The 19,766-nt window shown below is 35.4% G+C and overlaps 1 protein-coding gene across 10 annotated transcripts in view; it reads right to left on the bottom strand.

The window, feature by feature from the left end:
* The window catches only part of GTF2I (general transcription factor IIi), a 126,130-nt gene that overhangs the window by 68,593 nt on the left and 37,771 nt on the right, over positions 1 to 19,766 (bottom strand). For 7 of the 10 annotated variants that reach the window (XM_077140987.1, XM_077140984.1, XM_077140986.1 and 4 more), the window contains exons 3-8: positions 17,113 to 17,251; positions 14,964 to 15,098; positions 10,928 to 11,111; positions 10,729 to 10,757; positions 1,850 to 1,904; positions 1,149 to 1,192 (exon numbers count right to left, since the gene is read on the bottom strand). In XM_077140987.1, the coding sequence (XP_076997102.1) occupies positions 1,149 to 1,192; positions 1,850 to 1,904; positions 10,729 to 10,757; positions 10,928 to 11,111; positions 14,964 to 15,098; positions 17,113 to 17,251 (586 nt within the window). The remainder of the gene's footprint in view (positions 1 to 1,148; positions 1,193 to 1,849; positions 1,905 to 10,728; positions 10,758 to 10,927; positions 11,112 to 14,963; positions 15,099 to 17,112; positions 17,252 to 19,766) is intronic. The other 3 variants (XM_077140991.1, XM_077140992.1, XM_077140994.1) reach the window with 1 other exon arrangement.

The following is a 19,766-nucleotide window of genomic DNA, read 5'->3' as shown; positions in this document are numbered from 1 at the left end:
CCACTGTGCTACTTTCAGCCATGACATACAATGGGGAGATAAAAAGTTAGAAGTGGAAAATGGCACGTGCAGTTTTTCTTTGGCATTCCGGTAAGGCCACTCCTGAGAGCACTCCTTCAACCTAGCTAGAGCAGACCCTTCCCAATGCAACACATGAAACAAGTTTACAGTTTTTCTAATGTTACCAGAACCACACTCAACATTGCCAACTCAGATACCATCATCTGCCAAAGAGTATTCCCCCTTAAAAGTCAGAATTAAAGCTTTAGGGGTGGGATCCACTTGCTTGATTTATTTCTCTCAAAATACCGTAGTCTCCTTTTGGTTACAAAGTTAATAGCTCTTAAGCTACTTAACGATCTTTATATTAAGTTTTCTCTGTGCAAATAACTAGTATAGTATCTGTCTCCTGTCTGGTCCCTGGCTACTGTGCCCAAGACTTGTTAAACAAACAAAAAAAACGTGAAGGGAAGTGCAGGGAAAATAAAGATTTTAAAGATACAATGTGCAAAGCAGAAAAAAGAAGCTAATATAATGGTGATGTATATTATTACAGCCATGCATAAAGATGGTTAAAGAATAAATTAATTTTAGCACTTCAGCATGTTTACTTTGGGATACTACTAAATATGCAGGAGATGAAAAATTAATAAAGGGGAAAATCAATTTGCTAAATGATTTCTGACATAACCAACTAAAAATTAAACAAAAAACTGAAATATCCTATGAATGAAATAGGAAGAAACACTTTCTATAAAGCAAGCGAACACCGTAAGAGATTTAAATACCTTTTCCCCCAAACTAAGGACAATTCAACATTAACGTTTTTGTGGCTTATAGAAAAAAAAAACAAAACATAGTATATCTATAAAGTACTTTATAGATATACTATATCTATAAAGTAGATATAGAAGTGCCAGGGTCCACAGCAAGGTGACGAATGCATTTTGGTAATAGATAATGGTGACAGTAGCACAATACTGGAAATCTACTTAATGCCACTGAACTGACACTTAAAACAGCCAATTTTATGGTATATGTATTTTACCACAAAATTTAAAATCTATACATATTTTAAAAACCTTCTAAATTTAGGGAAAAGCTTCTTTAATTAATTTCCTAATTCATTCTAAAAACATAATACATACCAGAATCTTCCGTGGGTTCAGTTTTCACTTTGATGGGCCCACAACTGAAAAGAGAAGGTAGCTCTGATCACGCTATGCAATGGTGACAGCCACAAACACAATATTCAAATGCACTGGATCTCAACCTAATAAAATGTCCCAAGCTGAATGCAAAATTGATACAACTATGACATTTACATTACCTAATTTTGAGTTGTCAAATAGGGAAAATAAAGATTTTAAAGATACGATGTGCAAAGCAGAAAAAAGAAGCTAATATAATGGTGATGTATATTATTACAGCCATGCATAAAGATGGTTAAAGAATTCAATAAAATAATTTTAGCACTTCAGCATGTTTACTTTGGGATACTACTAAATATGCAGGAGATGAAAAGTGAATAAAGGGGAAATAGTATTTTAATTCCAATCAACCCTTTAAAAAAAAAGTAACAGAACAATATAGAATAGTGTATTAACTTTCAAATTCTACTTGATTAGTAAGACATTTCTTTTTGGTATGGTCATCAGAACATCAGCTTCACCTAGGAACTTACAAGAAAAAGTAGAATCCCAGGCCCTTCCTCAGATCTGCATTTTCACAAGATCTCCTAATGATTCAATTGCCTAATAAACTCTAGAGATGAGAGACATCTAGCATCTAAACACTAAAACTTTGTCAGATATGGAAGTTACTCAGTGCTAAGGAAATTAAGTTTTACCTTCCACGTGGAGACAGTATCGACCTTTCAGCATCTGTTACCATCACACGACCACCTATGTACCAAAAGGGGGGGGGGGGGGGGTTTAGATTTTACCAACACTTTGAAATATGAATAATATTTCCAAAGGCCTTAAAATACAGAATGAAATGGTGTGAGTGGAGAATGTTTCCCAACTCTGTGTATGAAGATTTTTTCAATAAAAATATCTAAAAAAAAGAGTACATCTGACTAGGAAAAAATAAAGGAGTGATATAGCAGGTATGGGATTTCTTGTGAATATATTAAACGCAAAACTGTACATTTTAAAATGGTAAATTGTATATTATGTGATTCATATCTCAATAAAAAATTACAAACAAAACACAAACAAAAAACCTGACCATACCAAATGTTGGTAAGGATACAGAACTCTCATACACATCTGGTAGGAATGTGAAATGATACAATCACTTCAAAAACCAGTTTGGAAGTTTGTTAATTTAAACATACTGCCTTAAGATACAGCCATTTCAATTTTAAGCATTTATCAAAGATAAATGAAAATATATGACTAGGCAAAAAATTGCACTCTTACATTCATAGCAGCTTTTATAACAGTCAAGAAATAGAAACAAATCTTTCACCAAAGGATGAATGCAAAAACAAATTGTGGTGCATCTATACAAAAAAACAGAATAATATTCAACAACCAAAAAAATAGAACGAACTAGGGGTAATCTCAAAATTAAGCAGCCAACATTATGCTGAGTGAGACTAGCCAAAAACTAAAGGACAAATACTGTACGGTCTCACTGATATGAACTGACATTAGTGAATGAACTTGGAATATTTTGTTCGTAACAGAGACCATCAGGAGACAGAAACAGGGTAAGATATTGGGTAATTGGAGCTGAAGGGATACAGACTGTACAACAGGACTGGATTCAAAAACTCAGAAATGGACAGCACAATACTACCTAACTGTAATGTAATTATGTTAAAGCACTGAATGAAGCTGCATGTGAGAATGATAGAGGGAGGAGGGCTGGGGACATGTTGAAATCAGAAAGAAAGATAGATGTTAAAGATCAAGATGGTATAATCTAGGAATGCCTAATGATAGTGAAATGTACAAGGTACAATTTTAAAAATGTTTTTGCATGAGGGAGAACAAAGTAATGTCATTATTGCAGGGTACTGAAAATAGATGGTAATTAAATTTTAAAATATCACCTTCTGTGTGAGACTAAAGCAAAAAATGTTTATTTGGTAGAAAATTAATATTTTGACTAGTGCATTTCCTAATATAACTTATGTAGATAGCTTGATTGAACGCCATAAGTACTTGGAATCTCAGGTAGGACATGAGATTTTGTTGGCTTGTCCAGAGTGATGCCCCGATGAATTCCAGAGTGATTCGATCAGTGAGTGGAAAAGTATCTGCAAAGCCCCCTTTGGGGAGTGGTGAGAACAGGGAGAAATGCAACTTCCCCAAGTTGAATTCTTGATACTCTCGCAAACAGTGTGGACAACCAAAGCTATAGGTAGAGCCTCCAGTCTTGGGGTTTGTTCATATGAAACTTAACCCCACAAAGGATAGGTCAAAGCCTACTTAAAATTAGGCCTAAGAGTCACCCCCAAGAGAGCCTCTTTTGTTGCTCAGATGTGGCCCCTCTCTCCAGCCAACACAACGAGCAGTCTCACCACCCTCCCCCTCTCTACGTGGGACATGACTCCCAGGGGTGTGGACCTTCCTGGCAACATGGGACAGAGATCTTGGAATGAGTGGAGACTCAGCATGAAGGGATTGCGAAAAACCCTAGAATGAGCTGAGACTTAGCATCAAAGGATTGAGAAAACCTTCTGGACCAAAAGAGGAAAGAGGGAAATGAGACAAAGTGTCAATGGCTGAGAGATTTCAAACAGAGTCGAGAGGTTATCCTGGAAGTTATTCTTATGCATTAAGTAGATATCATCTTGTTATTCAAGATATAATGGAGAGGCTGGAGGGAACTGCCTGAAAATGTAGAGCCGTTTTCCAGTAGCCATGTTTCTTGAGGATGATTGAATAATGATACAGCTGTAACAATATGACTGTGTGATTGTGAAAACCTTGTGTCTGATGCTCCTTTTATCTACCTTGTCAACAGACGAGTAGAACATACGGAATAAAAATAAATAATAGGGTGGGCCACAGTGGCTCAGGAGGCAAGAATGCTTGCCTGCGATGCCAGAGGACCTGGGTTCGATTCCCGGTGCCTGCCCATGTTAAAAAATAATAATAATAATAGGGGGAAGAAATGTTAAAATAAATTTAGCTTGTGTGGGTTGTTGATTGTACAACACGTATGGAATGTATATGTATAAAGATTTGTCAGTAAAAATATATTTAAAATAAATAAATAAATAAATTTAGTTTGAAATGCTAGTGATCAATGAAGGCAAGGGGTAAGGGGTATGATATTGTATAATCTTTTTTTTTCTTTCCTGTTCATTTCATTTCTTTTTCTATTGTCCTTTTGTTTCTTTTTCTGAATTAATGCAAATGTTCTAAGAAATGATGAATATGCAACTAGGTGATGATATTGTGAATTACTGATTACGTATGTTTGATTTTGTTTATTTTTTTAATTAATAAATAAATTTTTAAAAAAATTAAGCAGCCAGATCCCTTTCCCATAAAATAGTACATACTATATGATTTTACTCATATAACAATCTAGAAAATCCCAAAAACTGTATAGTAACAGCTATAGAGGAAAGGAAGAAGAAAGCATTAGAAAAGCAGGAGGAAGCTTTTGGGAGTAATGGATGTGCTCATTATCTTGATAGAAGTGATGGATTCACATTATCTTGATAGAAGTATATATATATATATGTGTGTGTGTGTGTGTGTGAGAGAACTAATCCAATCCTGTTTTCCACTTTTTATATGTACAGCTTATTGTATGTCAATTACACCTCAATAATGCTCTTAAATTAAAAAAAAACAACTGGAAAATATACCATTACAATCACTTAATTCTTTTCAGAGCTGGTATGGCACAAAGGCTGAATCATATAAAGCCACTTTAACTACAAAATATAATAGGACTATTCGTTAATTAACAAATCGGCCTCAAAGTTTCAAAGCAAGTTTCAAGAAAGAACAACTTGATAAAATATAAAAAAGTCTGACTAGCCCAATTTGGACACATCAGAAAAAACATACTCATCAAAGAAAATCTGAATTTTAATATATACATCAAAAAAAAATCTTTTCTAGCTCAACCTTAAAAAGGACATATCCAAAAGACCCAAAGCTAACATTACACATAAGGAAAAAGACTGTTTTCCCCCTCACATTGAGAACAAGACAATGTCTGCTATCATCACTTTTAATCAATATTATGCTGCATGTTATAGCCAAAGCAGCAACAAATAAAAGCCATTCAGACTGGAAAGGAAGAAATAAATTGTCTTTATTCACACATGATTACACATGCAAAAAGATTAACTGAGACCCTTACTACTACTCGTATCATACAAAAAAAAAATTAACTCAAAATAGACCAAAGACCTAGACGTAAGAGCTAAAATTATGAAACTTCTAGAAGAAAATACGGAAACCTGTGATTGAGTTAAACAATGGTTTCTTAGCTATGACACCAAAAGCACAAGTGGCAAGAGTAAGTTGGACTTTCCACAATTTAAAAATTTTGTATTCAAAGGACACTATTAAAAGAGCGAAGATACAGCAATCACATGTACTCCAGAGCTCTGTTATTTCTAGGAGGGAGTGGCCAAGATGGTGGCTTAGCAATGTGCACGTTTTAGTTCGTCCTCCAGAACAACTACTAAATAACCAGAAACAGTACAGAACAGCTCCTGGAGCCACGATGGTGACCAGACACACAGCGTACCCCAGTCTGGACCAGCTGCGAGCCTCCCCAGAACCGTGAGTTCCCCAAGCTGCGGTGGCTGAAGCGCCTCCTCCACAGGCTGCTTCCCAGAGGGGAAAGGAAAGAGATTTTACCAGCAGCAGGGGCCAAGTCCAACCAAACACCAATTGTGGCATTAATTAACAAATTCTGACTACTAAAAATAGGCCCCCAGCTCAGGTGAACCTGGTTAAAGCAGAGGTTGCTCATTAGGCTAACTGAAAAAGAAAAAAAGAAAAGAAACAGAGGTTTTTGTGGCCGCATTTCTACACAGGCTTGACTGCCTCTGGATTCAGCGGCAGGACTTTTCAGGCTGCAACTGCCCCAGGCATAAGCAGTAACAAGCTTCTTTCAGGCAGGGCTTGTCTCAGCCTGTGCCTACCCCAGGGGAGGGGTGAAGCCCAACTCAGGTGGAATCCCTCCCTCAAGGAATTCAGACCCCAGAGCTTGGTAATTTGAAACCATTAAAACCAGTCTACAACCTCTTCTCTGTCTCCACTAAGCCCAAAGCAAGGAAAGTCTTCCAAAGCTAAAGGTGCAGCATCATTTTATGCTGGTGGAACCGCAGGCAGACAAGCGCCACATACTGGGCAGGATAAGAAAAACAGAGCCCAGAGACTTCACAGGAAACTCTTTTAACCTGCTGGGTCTCACCCTCAGGGAAAACTGACGCAGGTAACTCCTTCCCCCGGTAGGAGTCCAGTTTAGTACAGGAAAACCTGGCTGGAGTCTATATTAGCTATGTAGACCCTCCTAAGGGGAGTGGGGGCGGGGGTAGGGAGGCACCATACAAGCAGGGCAAGAAACAAGAAAACAAGAACCAAAAAATTATCCTCTGTTAAACAAAACCTAAGCTAGAGGTCCAGAAAAAGCTGAACGGAATGTCAAAGAACAGACAGACAACAAATTCATCCAGCAAGAAAACCCTAGGTAAGAGAAGTGAAAGCAATCTCCAGAATAAACTAATTAAGGTAATTAAATGTCAAGACGCCAGCAAACAATAACAAATCACACCAGGAAAATTGAAGATATGGCCCAGTCAAAGGAACAAACCAACAGCTCAAATGAGACACAAGAGTTGAAACAAGTCAGAATATACAAACAGACATGGAAAACCTCATCAAAAACCAGAGTTCTGTTATTTCTAAATTCTGAGGTGCTGAGTTATTTGTGTATAACCTGGTTACTCCCTAGAAGTTTGGGTATTTTTACATGACACTTGAGATTCAGAGTGAGAACTCTGAAGCTATAAAAATCACCATTACCCCCATTCAGCAACTGTTAAAAAAAAGTTGAAAAAGTGATCAGACTTGACTAGAGATATGAATAAAGCTGTTATGTATAGGACTGGGGTAGATCGGAATACAGGGTAAAGGATGATATGGTCTATATTTTAAAACTTTAACTTGTATGTGAGGCCAAAGGAAGAGATGTTTATTTGGTGCAAAATTTATATTTGGGGGAGCGCATTATCTAATTTAACTTGTATGGTCAGTTTATTGGAATACCATTTAATTACATGGTATCTTGAATAAGGAATGAGATCTTGGTTTGTACAGGTTAGTGTGATGTCCCACTACATCCCCAGAGTGATTTGAGCAGAACATAAAAAGGTGTTTGCAAAGCCTTCTTGGTGGACTAGGGAGAAAGAGGGAAATATTCAACTTCCTCACCTGGGGAATTCCTGATAAACTCACAAGTAGTGGGAACTTGATAATCCACAGGCTGAGCCCTCGATCTTGGGCCATGCCCTATGAAACTTATTCTCACAAAGGAGAAGCTAAGCCTGCTTATAATTCTGCTTAAGAGTCACCCCCAGAGAACCTCTTTTGTTGCTCAGATGTGCCCTCTCTCAACCAACTCGGTGGCTAAACTCACTGCCCTCCCCCTGTGTAGGACATGAGGTATAAATCTCCCTGGCAACATGGGACAGAACTCCTGGAGATGAGCTGGGACCCAACATCATCAGATTAAGAAAGTCTTCTTAACCAAGAAGGGGAAGACAGAAAGGAGACAAAATAAAGCGTCAGTGGCTGAGTAATTTCAAACAGAGGCAAGAAGTTATCCTGGAGGTTATTCTTATGCATTATATAGAATATTCCTTTTTAGTTTACGGTGTATGGAGTGGCTAGCGGGAAGTACCTGAAACTGCTGAACTGTACTCCAGTAGCCTTCAACCTTGACGATGACCACATAATGATACAGCATATACAATGTGACCATGTTATTGTGAAAACCTTGTGGCTGATTGTGAAAACCTTGTACTCTTTATCCAGGGTATGGACAGATGAGTAAAAAAATAAGGACAAAAAAGATAAATAAATAATGGGGGGTGGGGGTGCGGATAAGGTTAAAAAAAAAAAAGTGGGTAGATTGCACTACAAGTAGTTAATGCAAGGGAGGGGTAAGGGGTATAGGAAGTTTGGAGGTTTTCTTATTATTTCTTTTTCTGGAGTGATGCAAATATTCTAAAAATGATCATGCTGATGAATACACAACTATGTGATGATATACTGTGAGTCACTGATTGTCTATTTGGATAGACTGTATGGTGTGTGAAGATATTTCAATAAAAATATGCATTTTTAAAAGTGAAGAGACAACTCACAAAATTGAAGAAAATATGTATAAATCATATAATCTGATAAGGGAGACTAATATCCAGAATGCAATTCAACAAGAAAAAGACAAAAAAGAAAAAAATTTTTAAACGAGGAAAGGATCTGAAAGGACATTTTTTTCCAAAGGAAATCAACAAATGAACAATAAGAACTTAAAAAGATATTCAACATTATTAGTCAATTAAGGAAATGCAAATCAAAACCATAAAGATACCACTTTACACCCATCAGGATGGCTAAATAAAAAAGACAGAAAATAACAAAGACTAACAAGGATGTGGAGAAACCAGAACGCTGATACACTGCTGACTGAATTCTAATGGTGTGATCACTTATAAAAAGTCAGGTAGTTTCTCAAAAAGTTAAACATAGAGTTACCATGCGACCCAGCAATTCCAGTCTCAAGTAATAGTAAATAGTAATGTTCATGATTCATAATAACCAATGAAACAGAAACAATGTAAATGTCCACAACTGATGAATGGATAAACAAAATGTGGTACATCCATGCAATGGATAATAATTCAGCAATAAAAAGGAATGAAATTTTGATACATACAACCTTGACAAACCTCAAAAACATGCTGAAAGAAGCCAGATGCAAAAAACCACATATTATAAGATTCCATTTATATGAAATGTTCAGTAAAGGTAAATCTAGAGATATAAAGTAGATTAGTGGTTGCCTATGTCTTGCAGAAGGCGGGGGGAGGGTGACGGCTAAAGGGTAGAAGGTTCTTTTGAGGATAATGATTATGTTCTAAAATTAAATTATGATGATTGCACAATTCAGTAAACAGAGTAAAAATCATTGAATTATATACTTTAAATAGATAACTTTATATTATATAAATTGCATTACAATAAAGCTGTTAAAAAAAAATGCAAGACAATAACAAGTGTTGGTAGGATGTGGAAAACCTAGAATCCTCAAACCTACACTGCTGATGGGAACATAAAATGGTACAGCTCTTTTGGAATACAGCCTGACAGTTTCTTAATAGTTAAACATAAATATATACTATGACTCAGCAATTTTACTCCCAAAAGAAATGAAAACATGTCTAGACAAAAGCTTGTACATATATGGTCACAGAGCATTATTCATAACAACCAAAAGTAGAATTGCCCATAATCTGGTAAATGGATAAACACAAGATGCTATAGACATATAGTGGAATACTTACTCTTCAGCAATGAAAAGGAATGAACTATTGATATAATCAACAATCTGAATGAACATCAAGGAAATTGTGCAGAGTGAAAAAAAGCCAATCTGAAAAGGATATATATTGTATATTTCATTTATGTAATATTTGTAAAATGCCAGAGATGAGAGGATGAAAATGTTCTGAAAGGGTGTTTGCAGTGATGGCTGTAAAACTGTAAATTTACTAAAAAATCATTAAATAGTACACTTAAAACAAGTCATTTTATGGTATATCAATTATACCTCAATAAAGCTGCTAAAAATTTACTCTCTTCATCATGGTAAGAATAAAGCAAAGAATGCTTAAAAAAAAAAAAGGTGTCTGTGTGTAAAATCTTTTGTCCTCTCATTCACAATCTTTCACGGTTAAGAGGTTGCCAATAATTCTGGTTATTTACTTTCAAAGGCCTCACACAAACTTGCCTCTAAAGGGTATCAGTCTTCTGAATATGATTTATTCACCGTCAAATGAACAGAAAGCCTTCCCAAAAGGATCAACTTGCTGAAATCTTAATTCTTCAAGGGCCCATCTTAATCCTTCTTCCTCATGAATAACCAAAAACAAATCTTCCTTCCAATGAACTTCCATGGTACTTTTCTGTACATTGAACATTTTTATGTACTATGTTTATATATGTATGCTTGCTCTTGTCATGGTCATTTTATAGACTTTTCTTATCTCTCCCAATAAACTATCAGTACTTAAGTGTTAATACTTATACACAGTTACGTATCTCCTCTCCTGTCCAAATCCTTTACCTGGTAATATCTTGCCTGTGATTGGTGTCCAATAAACATTCGGTAAATTACATCATACTTATAACTCTGGGAAATGAGAACAGAGCCAATATATATTCTTACGGATTACAAACAAAACCTTGTATACATCACAAAGTATCAGAGATGGAAACAAAAACCAAGTCTCTACCTTTTTAGTTCAATAAACTTTTCACTGATTTCTAGAAACATCATAGCACTTCACCCCAAAATGTATTATTTTTAAAAAAGAAATCATTGAATGTATTAAATTTATTATTTTTAATAATATATAAAATGTATAAATGTATTATACATTTTAATACATTAAATGTATTTAAACCTGACAAAACACCAGCCAGCTACCAAGTAATCAAAGCAATCACTTACCTAAGTGCTTCTTTGGCTCCAGGAAAGGTCTGCATTATAAGAAAACAAAAAATTACATATGAATACAGAAAACAAAATCATTGTAAAGCAAAGTTGATTTCTACATCCAAACAAGAATTTTCAAAATGTGAAAATAAGCTAACTACTAAACTTTATACAAATAAACTTTTGGTGGGTAGGAAAGGAGAAAGTATTTCACCTCTTAATGATGAATGAAATCCCAGCTTTGTTCTCCAAAATCCATTTCAGGGTTGCAAGATCATAATTCTCAGGGTGTTTAAAGGCAACTCCTTCAGGAAGCCCCTGCACTACCACAGCCGATTGGTCTCTTAGCATCTTCTCGTATGGAACAGGTACCACTGTTGATTTGCCTAAAGCTTTTCCTAGGTGGGAGGAAGTAAAAAGAGTAGACACTTTAGTACATAGTAGTAAAATTTAAAACTAAATCATCATTAGGTTATCAAGTCTTAATGGCATTCAGGCCTTCTGGTAATATCTGATTTCACAACTACTACGAAATACTACCGGGGCCTATTTCCATGCTAGCAAAAGTTCAAAACCATGAACTGAACCAAGGAGCCCAAATGAAAAGTATAAAATAGTTTTTTTAAAAACCTACATAACTACATGATGCCCGATGAATTCAAGTGCCTGAAGGATGCACTGACAGAGAAGTAGAATGGTGAACGATGGTGTATACTTGTGAACGAAGGCTGTGCTGCTACAAAAAGGAACAATGCTGTGTGAGGCATGCAGTGATGTGAATGAACATGTGGGGCATTTGTAGAGACAAAATAAGGCAGAAACAAAAAAACAACAATGGTATGGTCACTTTAGTTAATGCTTATTAAGAAAACAGGGGCCTACCAGATAAATTCCAGAGTGATTTGAACAGTGAATAAAAAAGTATTTGCCAAGTCCCCTTCAGGGAATGGTGAGAAAGGGGAAAATTCAACTTCCCCAAGTTGAATTCTTGATATTCTCGCAAGCAGTACAGACAATCAAAGCTACAGGCTGAGTCCCCAGTCTTGGAGCTTGTTCATATAAAACTTAACCCCACAAAGGATAGGTCAAGCTTACTTAAAATTAGGCCTTAGAGTCTATTTTGTTGCTCAGATGTGGCCTCTCTCTCTAACCAACACAGCAAGCAAACTCACCACCCTCCCCCTGTCTACGTGGGACACGACCCCCAGGGGTGTGGACCTTCCTGGCATCGTGGGACAGAGATCCCAGAATGAGCTAAGACTCAGCATCAAGGGATTGAGAAAACCTTCTCGACCAAAAGGGGGAAGAGTAAAATGAGACAAAGTGTCAATGGCTGAAAGATTACAGAGTTGAGAGGTTATCCTGGAGGTTATTCTTACGCATTAAATAGATATTATCTTGTTAGTCAAGATGTAGTGGAGAGGCTGGAGGGAACTGCCTGAAAATGTGGAGCTGTGTTGCAGTAGCCATGTTTCTTGAAGATGATTGTATAATGATATAGCTTTTACAACGTGCCTCTGTGACTGTGAAAACCTTGTGCTGATGCTCCTTTTATCTACCTTATCAGCAGATGAGTAAAACATATGGAATCAAGATGAATAATAGGGGGAACAAATGTTAAAATAAATTTAGAGTGAAATGCTGGTGATCAGTGAGGGGGAGGGGTGGGGGTAATGGCATGTATGAATTTTTTTTCTTTTTATTTCTTTTTCTGAATAGATGCAAATGTTTCAAGAAATAATCATGATGAAGAGCATGAAAAAAAAAAGAAAAGAAAACGGGGGCCTAAATTGTAAGCTTTTAGAGCAGACACATTAAGTCCAGAGTGGTGATTATTATTTCTGGGTTTTGAGAGGCTGTTTTATATATATAACCTGGTATTTAGAGATAAAAATGAAACTGAACAGGTTGGGGTTAAAGTAATTCAGAACACAGGGGTAAAAAAGACAGTGTCTATATTTTAGAACCACACATACTCTTTGAGACCACTGGAAGAAAGAATTTGATCCAGAACTGAAATTTTCTGTGGTGCATAGTCTAATTCAACACATCTGTACAGCTCATTTGAACAACTGAAACACAGAGAGCACAGAATAAGAAAGAGGTCCTTTAATCCTGTATAGATTATTGTAATGCCTGGAAACATACTAGAGTATATTAACCAGATAATCAAAAAGTATTGGCAAAGTACCTTGAGGGAGCGGAGAAAAGATTATGGAACTATTAAACCTTATCATCAGGGAATTCCCTGATACTGGTCAAACCTTAGGGACACCCATATCAATAGGCCATGCCCTCGATCATGAGGTTTAGTCCTGTGAAGCTTATGTAGGTCGCATAGAAGCTTAGACTACTTATAGTCATGCCTAAGAGCTACTTCTGATAAGGTGGTATATGGGAATCCTGTATTTTGTACATGATGGTTCTGTAACCCACAACTTCTCCAAATAAAGGAAAAAAAAAAAAGTTACTTCTGGAGGACCTCTCTTATTGCTCAGATGTGGCCTTAGTCTCTCTAAACCCAACTCTGCAAGTGAAATCATTGCCCTCCCTGCTACATGGGACACGACATCCAGGAGTGAAAGTCTCCCTGGAGACATGGGAGAGGACTCCCAGGGATGAATCCAGACCTGGCATCGTGGGATCAACAATTACATCCTGGCCAAATGGGAAAAAGAAGTGTAATTAATAAAGTATCAGCGGCAGAGACTTCAAACAGAGTCGAGAGGCTACTCTGGAGGTTGCTCTTACACAAGCTTCAGGTAGACCTTGCTACCTATCATAACTGCCAACCCCCAACCAGGACCATTCCAGCCAATCCTAAGAACACCTAGGGTATAAGAATCCATAAGGATTCCAGGCACTAGAGTAACTTTCCAGAAACCTACTACCTCCAGATGGGTCCCTGGTCCAGATAAGTCCTGAAACCTAGCCCAGCCTCTCTAGAACATCAGATAGTTCCATCTCCCTACTCCATATTAGTGACAGAGCCTTCCAATATCAAAAATTTAGAACTGCCATAGCCCAACCAACCCCAATGAGAGGTATGGAAAGATGAAAGGTGATGGCATAATTATACATAGAATATAAGACTTAACAAATGAATATGAATGCTGAATCATTAAATTGATATCTCTTTTAGTCTCCAGTATTTTACAGCTGCTATAAGTAAAAACCTAGAATTGTGAAATTGTAATCCATGTCAAAGCCTGAAACATGTTCTACCACTAATTGTGACACTGTGCTTGGAAATTTATACCTTTTTTGTATGTATGTTACTGTACACAAAAAAAGAAGGAAAAAAAAGTTATTGTATGATAAAGTATTTAAGTCCTCTAGGCTCCTACATTCTGGGGCAGCTAGAAGGAAAAATATGAGAGGATCGTATGGTAGCCCATGACAAACTCTGGGATCTATCCTGTAACCACTTTTTGAACAGTGCTTTGAGAACTATTGCTTTTTTATTTCTTTGCTTTGTATAAATGTTATACTATAAAATAAAAAAAAGTTACCAAAAAAAGAGAATAAAAGTTTAAATAGTTAAAAAAAAAAAAAAACCTAAAAGGAGAGGAAAAAATGGTTGATCTCTCACTGTTCTCAATTATACTAGGTCCCAACCTATATAATCACACTTTTATCATATACAATTCTGCCTCAGAATAGGAAGCCTGACAAATCCAACTATCACCATTAAATGCTGAGCAATTCTTGGTCAATATTCTTAATGAAAACTGTGAGGTAAACATAATTTACATTCACAAATGGGTGTATTCTATTAGCCTGTCTGTCTGTGCATGGAGCATTAAAGCCTTACAGATGCTAGAAATCCAATTATACAAAATTGAATTTTGCCTGTAACCCTGACAGTATAATCTATATCCTCCACTTTTAACTATTTTCTTAAAAGAGCTCTGTTGCACCATATATATATATATTATTAAATTAACAAAAGGTAGTTCTGAAGGGAATGAGAGACTGGCGCTCATAAAAAATTAACAGTTCTAGTCTCAATAAAATTGTATTACAAATAAATAAATAGTTTTAATAGCTATATTTGCTTCTGGGTTTCACCAAAATGGAAATGGAAAATAAGGTTTATTTATCTCACGTTAACTCAATATTTAGGAACCAATCCATTTAATTTGTGAAAATGTACTATATGATTGTTTAAATCAATTATGTGACTTATCCTTTAGAAAACTGAGCTATACATTGTGCACCTTTTAGATAATTAAAATGTACTGCATTACCATAGCAAAAGCAGAAATAGTCCTCAACTGTTTTTCTCAGTGTCTCGATTTCCACAGCATCTACACTCATCCGATTTGTCTGAGTTGTAGATTTCATTTTATGCATCTCAGCAGCCTTTTCTTCTTCTTCAACACCTGAAAAATCATTAGTAATATGAAAGGCCTATTCTCAATATCTTAATATTTGGCATTTAGTATGAATATTTTTCCTATACTCTAACAACATACATGATTTGGTATAAAAATAGAAAGGATAAATGGGGGAAATATTTTTGGTAAAATTCTAGAAGGCAGAAATAAACTAAATGGAAGTAATAGGAAAAGATAATCACCTCTGAATAAGTATAACTAGAAGCTAAAAAGTCTACAAAGTATAAATAAGCAACTAGCAGTTCTGAGTTTATTTTAAAAAAGGAACCTTAAGAGTAATTTGCATGTGGGATGACGGTCCCTACACAAAACAATCTAGGATTGCACAGTCCAATATAATTGCCATGATACCCATGTGGCTGATAATCACTTGAAACATGGCCAGTTCAAATTAAGATGTGTCATCAGAGTATAGTACACAATGGAGACAACGGATTTTGAAGACTCATTGCAAAAAGAAAAGGTATGCCAATTATCATTTATAATTTTTATACTGATTACATATTGAAATGATATTTTTTATATATTGGGCTTAAAATATTACTAAAATGAATTTTACTCTTATTTTTCTTCAATGTCACAACTATACAAATATTAGATTTAACTCAAATTATATTTCTGTTGGACAGAGCTCTTCTAAATCCCTGAAAAGCGATGATAATACTCCCCAAGAATTCCAAGGAATTTTCAAAACTGACTTATAAACCTACTGATTAGTTTCAGAGGACCACTATTGCTCCTTATTTATAAAATAATATATAGGAACAATAATAAGTATTTGAAGAATTATATCCAAAGGTTATTGCCCATGGCATCAAATTATTGGTAAGGAAAAGACAGTATAAATACCAATAGGCAGGGACTCCAATTTGCATATGTGGACAATTCCCCAAATGCTTAATTCTAACCAGTAGAGAACCATATAAGCAAGGCAGCGTAGGGAAAGGGAAGGTAAACACAGCTGCCAGTGGGATTATAGTATTCAAGGGATAGATGGCAGCTGATAGTCACATAAACTAAACAATGTTATCAGTATAAATTTGAATATATAAGCATAATCAAGGCCTTGAAATTTCTCAAAATTTTAAGAAATATTGATAATAATTTAAAAATGTATTGTTACCATAAAGCTTAAAAAGGTTGGGAGGAGAGAAAGATTAAAAAATACTATTGGGAATTGAAAGTAACGAATTCACAAAATTATTTGTATTCATTTCATGATCTACCCGATTTATCATAAACTGGATCTAACTTGACAATGGAAATTTAATGTTAGCTCTTACACACAAATACACGATCCTACTACACTCTCACCCTTTATTTTCCCTTTCCATATTAAAAAATGCTATTTTATTAAGTTATTCAAATATATTGTCCTAAGACACTTCCACCCTTTTATCTTACCTTTCCATATTAAAAAATGGTATTTTATTAAGTTATTTATTTAGTATAAAATCTATAGACATGTTAGATTAAAGACAGATTAAAAAATTGCCACACCATGAAAGGCCATAGGTATTTAACAACCTATAGCAAACTTCTCTACTGCATTTGTTCCAAGGTCAAATAAGCTCACTAATGATCCCAACTAGGAGATCACAATACCCACAGAAGACTAACAATTCTTTTCACTGAGGGAGCATGGGAGACCTGTTTCATTATGCATAATGCTTGAACAAACTTACTTCCACAGATAGAGACTAGTTTTCATTACACTAAAGACCAAGAACATAAAAAAAGAATTTTTAATCAATCCTAAATTTCTCTACCTTCTCTCTAAAAGTGTTCCAACCAATCCAGAGGAATGCCAAGCAAGAGGCACAGCACAATAAACATTTACCATTTTTCTTAAATGGGTCAGTATTTACCCCTATTATTACCAACTTAGTAGTTCACTTGGGCTCTTTTCTAATACAAATTTCATTTTGCCTTAGAAGAAAATAAGACATGTCTTACCCACAAATATTTAGGTTTAAAATTTGTGAAATATAAAGCTTACAGTATTTTACAAAATCTTTCTGAAAATCCTTCCGGGTATTGACAAAAGCACGTCCTCTCTCAGTTCCAACAACGAACACGTCTGTTTCATATACTGCAATGCAGGCCACTTCTGCTTTGGATTTAGCCAGTTCTTTACACTAAAATACAAATAGAAAACGTTAGGTTATAGACAGACGTTTAAAAGTATTATTTCTGCTGGATGAATAATAAACCTAACACTCAGCCTATGTTGATACATAATCTAGAATTCAAGTAAAGTCCCTAGTTTCTAGTCTTGCTTCAGTTATCATACATAGAACAGAGCTGTTATTTTTTTGAAGGTACTCTTCTTTCTAAATGGTTTTTACCCCTGATTCTAAAGAGAAGAAAATACAGAATTTATAAGGAAAAAAGGCAGAAATGTCTTATAATCTACAAGTCAGATAACCCAAAAAGACAGATGCCAAGATTTGCATGCAGGCTTACTGGGGAGTACTCTCAGGAACAAGAACTGTGAGGTATGGGGGAAGCAGAATTAAGCAGAGAGCAAGATTCCTCTGACGAGGTGCATCAGAAGAGCTCTAGAGCTTGGATAGCCCTCCCGAGAGTAGAAGTCAGACCTTGGGCAAGGTGGTTCTAACACTTCTGGAAACAGCGGAATGAGTGCATCAGTCTTGAAAGGGAGATTTGAGACCTACACAACTTTCACTGCATACTTCCACCTCCAGATGCATTTCCCTATGTATACAGAAGTGGAATCATATTTAGGTGAGTCTATTACTTATTCAAAGTTCACTGAGTATAATCTGATGAGATTACATAATCTTTTAAAAAGTAAGGTAAATATGTAATATTCTGTTTTATGGATATATAATAATTCACTTAGTGCTATTATTGAAAACGTTGCCAATTATCCCTCCTAAAAGTAATATTGTAATGATAATCTGAGAACAAAATATTTATGTGCATCTCAAATTAGTTTCTCAGAAGAGTCAGAGACATCAAACAACATTTAAAAATGTAAATTTGTTCACGGCTCTTAAAACGTATGTTTTTAAAACCTACTTCAAACTGCTTTCTAAGAATGTCAGTTGATAATCCCATTTGCACTCTATGAAAAGCTAATTCACAAAATCCCAGCAAATGTTATTCTGTATCTCTCTTAGAAATATTTTAAAAGTGGATCCTAGTTATCATAATCAATATTCCACTGGCTGATATTAAAATTAAAGTGTATTGTACATTAGATTTCTGCTCATACATTATCATCTCCTTTGTCCATTCTTCTACTGTACTTTCTATTGATCCACAAAAGCACTCTAATGGCTAAGCACAGAAAAGTTCTTACAAAATTATATACATAATCGTATATTGTTCTAGTTTTTAAAAATTTGTTTTCATAATTTAATTTTATTTATCTAAAGTTTAAAAGTTTAACTTGGCACAGAAATTAAGGCTCTATATTGAATCTTTTTTTTGGCCAAAAAGTCTATTTCCTCAGTATCATTTGTTGAAATATGTAACTTTCCTCTGTTTTCTATTTGTACAATTACCACTCTAAACGAAAAATTACTTTTGGATAGTAGTACTTAAGAAAGTAACCTTACAATAATTTTACACCAACTGAGATGATCAGAAATCTTCTGAATTATAATAAAGCCACAGTAGAGAACTTCTGACTTAGAGATGGCCAATAAGAGTCCCCAGGATGAAGATTAATGGTATGCTATTACTTTGTGACATTAACTCATATGATATGTACTATGGTGGCTCACGTGTAAGGAACTATTATTTGCCTACCTTGTGATAAATGAGGATGCATTCTTGCTGCACTATCCATACTCTTAGTTGGACAACCCTGCACCAAAGGCAGTATTTGCGAAACAGAAAGCCAAGGTTTGTATACTGTCCAAGGATTTGCTCAAAGATATCTACGAGCAAAGGGAAAGATGAAACTACCCTTGGTTTCTTTAGCACTCTGACAAGCCAGTCAAGAACTCAGTATCTTACAGAACTGTAATTAAACTTTGCAATATGCAACTAGGAACATAAGAAGAGATACACTTATTCCTGCTCACAAAGAGGAACAAAGGCTGAGAATAATGAATTGACTTTGTCAAAGAAAAGAGAGAAAGCAATAAAAACGTTCTGAAGAACAGACTGACCCAAGTCTTGTGAGATGCTGCGATACCCTACGTAAAGATGATTTTAAAAAATTATCTGTGATTCCAGAGTAGTATTTATCTCTAAATATTAAATAAGAGTCACAAAGTTTTGCCAGTTTTTTGTTTACAGGGTAGAAATAAGTGACATTCAGAAAATAATAGGATACAACCACTAACAATTTAAAAATTTCTTCCATTAGATAATTTTTAAAAATTAATTTTTCAACAGAAAAAAGGGGACAGCAAAAAAGAATTATTATGTCATACTGAGATCTGTGAAGTTAAACTGCTATGAAAACTGGTCAACCACTTAAAAGACAAAGGAAGCACATACCCTCCTCCTGCTTAGACTATTTCATTTCAACGTGCCAACACCTAAACCTAATACTTCCAAAATGTGAGCTTAAATGCTGTGTGTTTCTATCTCTATGTCCAGAAAAACATCATAAACAAACTTACTACCATCATCATAGTAAAACAAATATGAAACTACAGCAAGAAAATAAGA

The sequence above is a fragment of the Tamandua tetradactyla genome, chromosome 23 (genome assembly GCF_023851605.1).
Source record: "Tamandua tetradactyla isolate mTamTet1 chromosome 23, mTamTet1.pri, whole genome shotgun sequence".
Classification (NCBI taxonomy): Eukaryota; Metazoa; Chordata; class Mammalia; order Pilosa; family Myrmecophagidae; genus Tamandua; species Tamandua tetradactyla.
The sequence above is the reverse complement of the archived record's forward strand: the minus strand, read 5'-3'. Positions and strand labels throughout refer to the sequence as shown.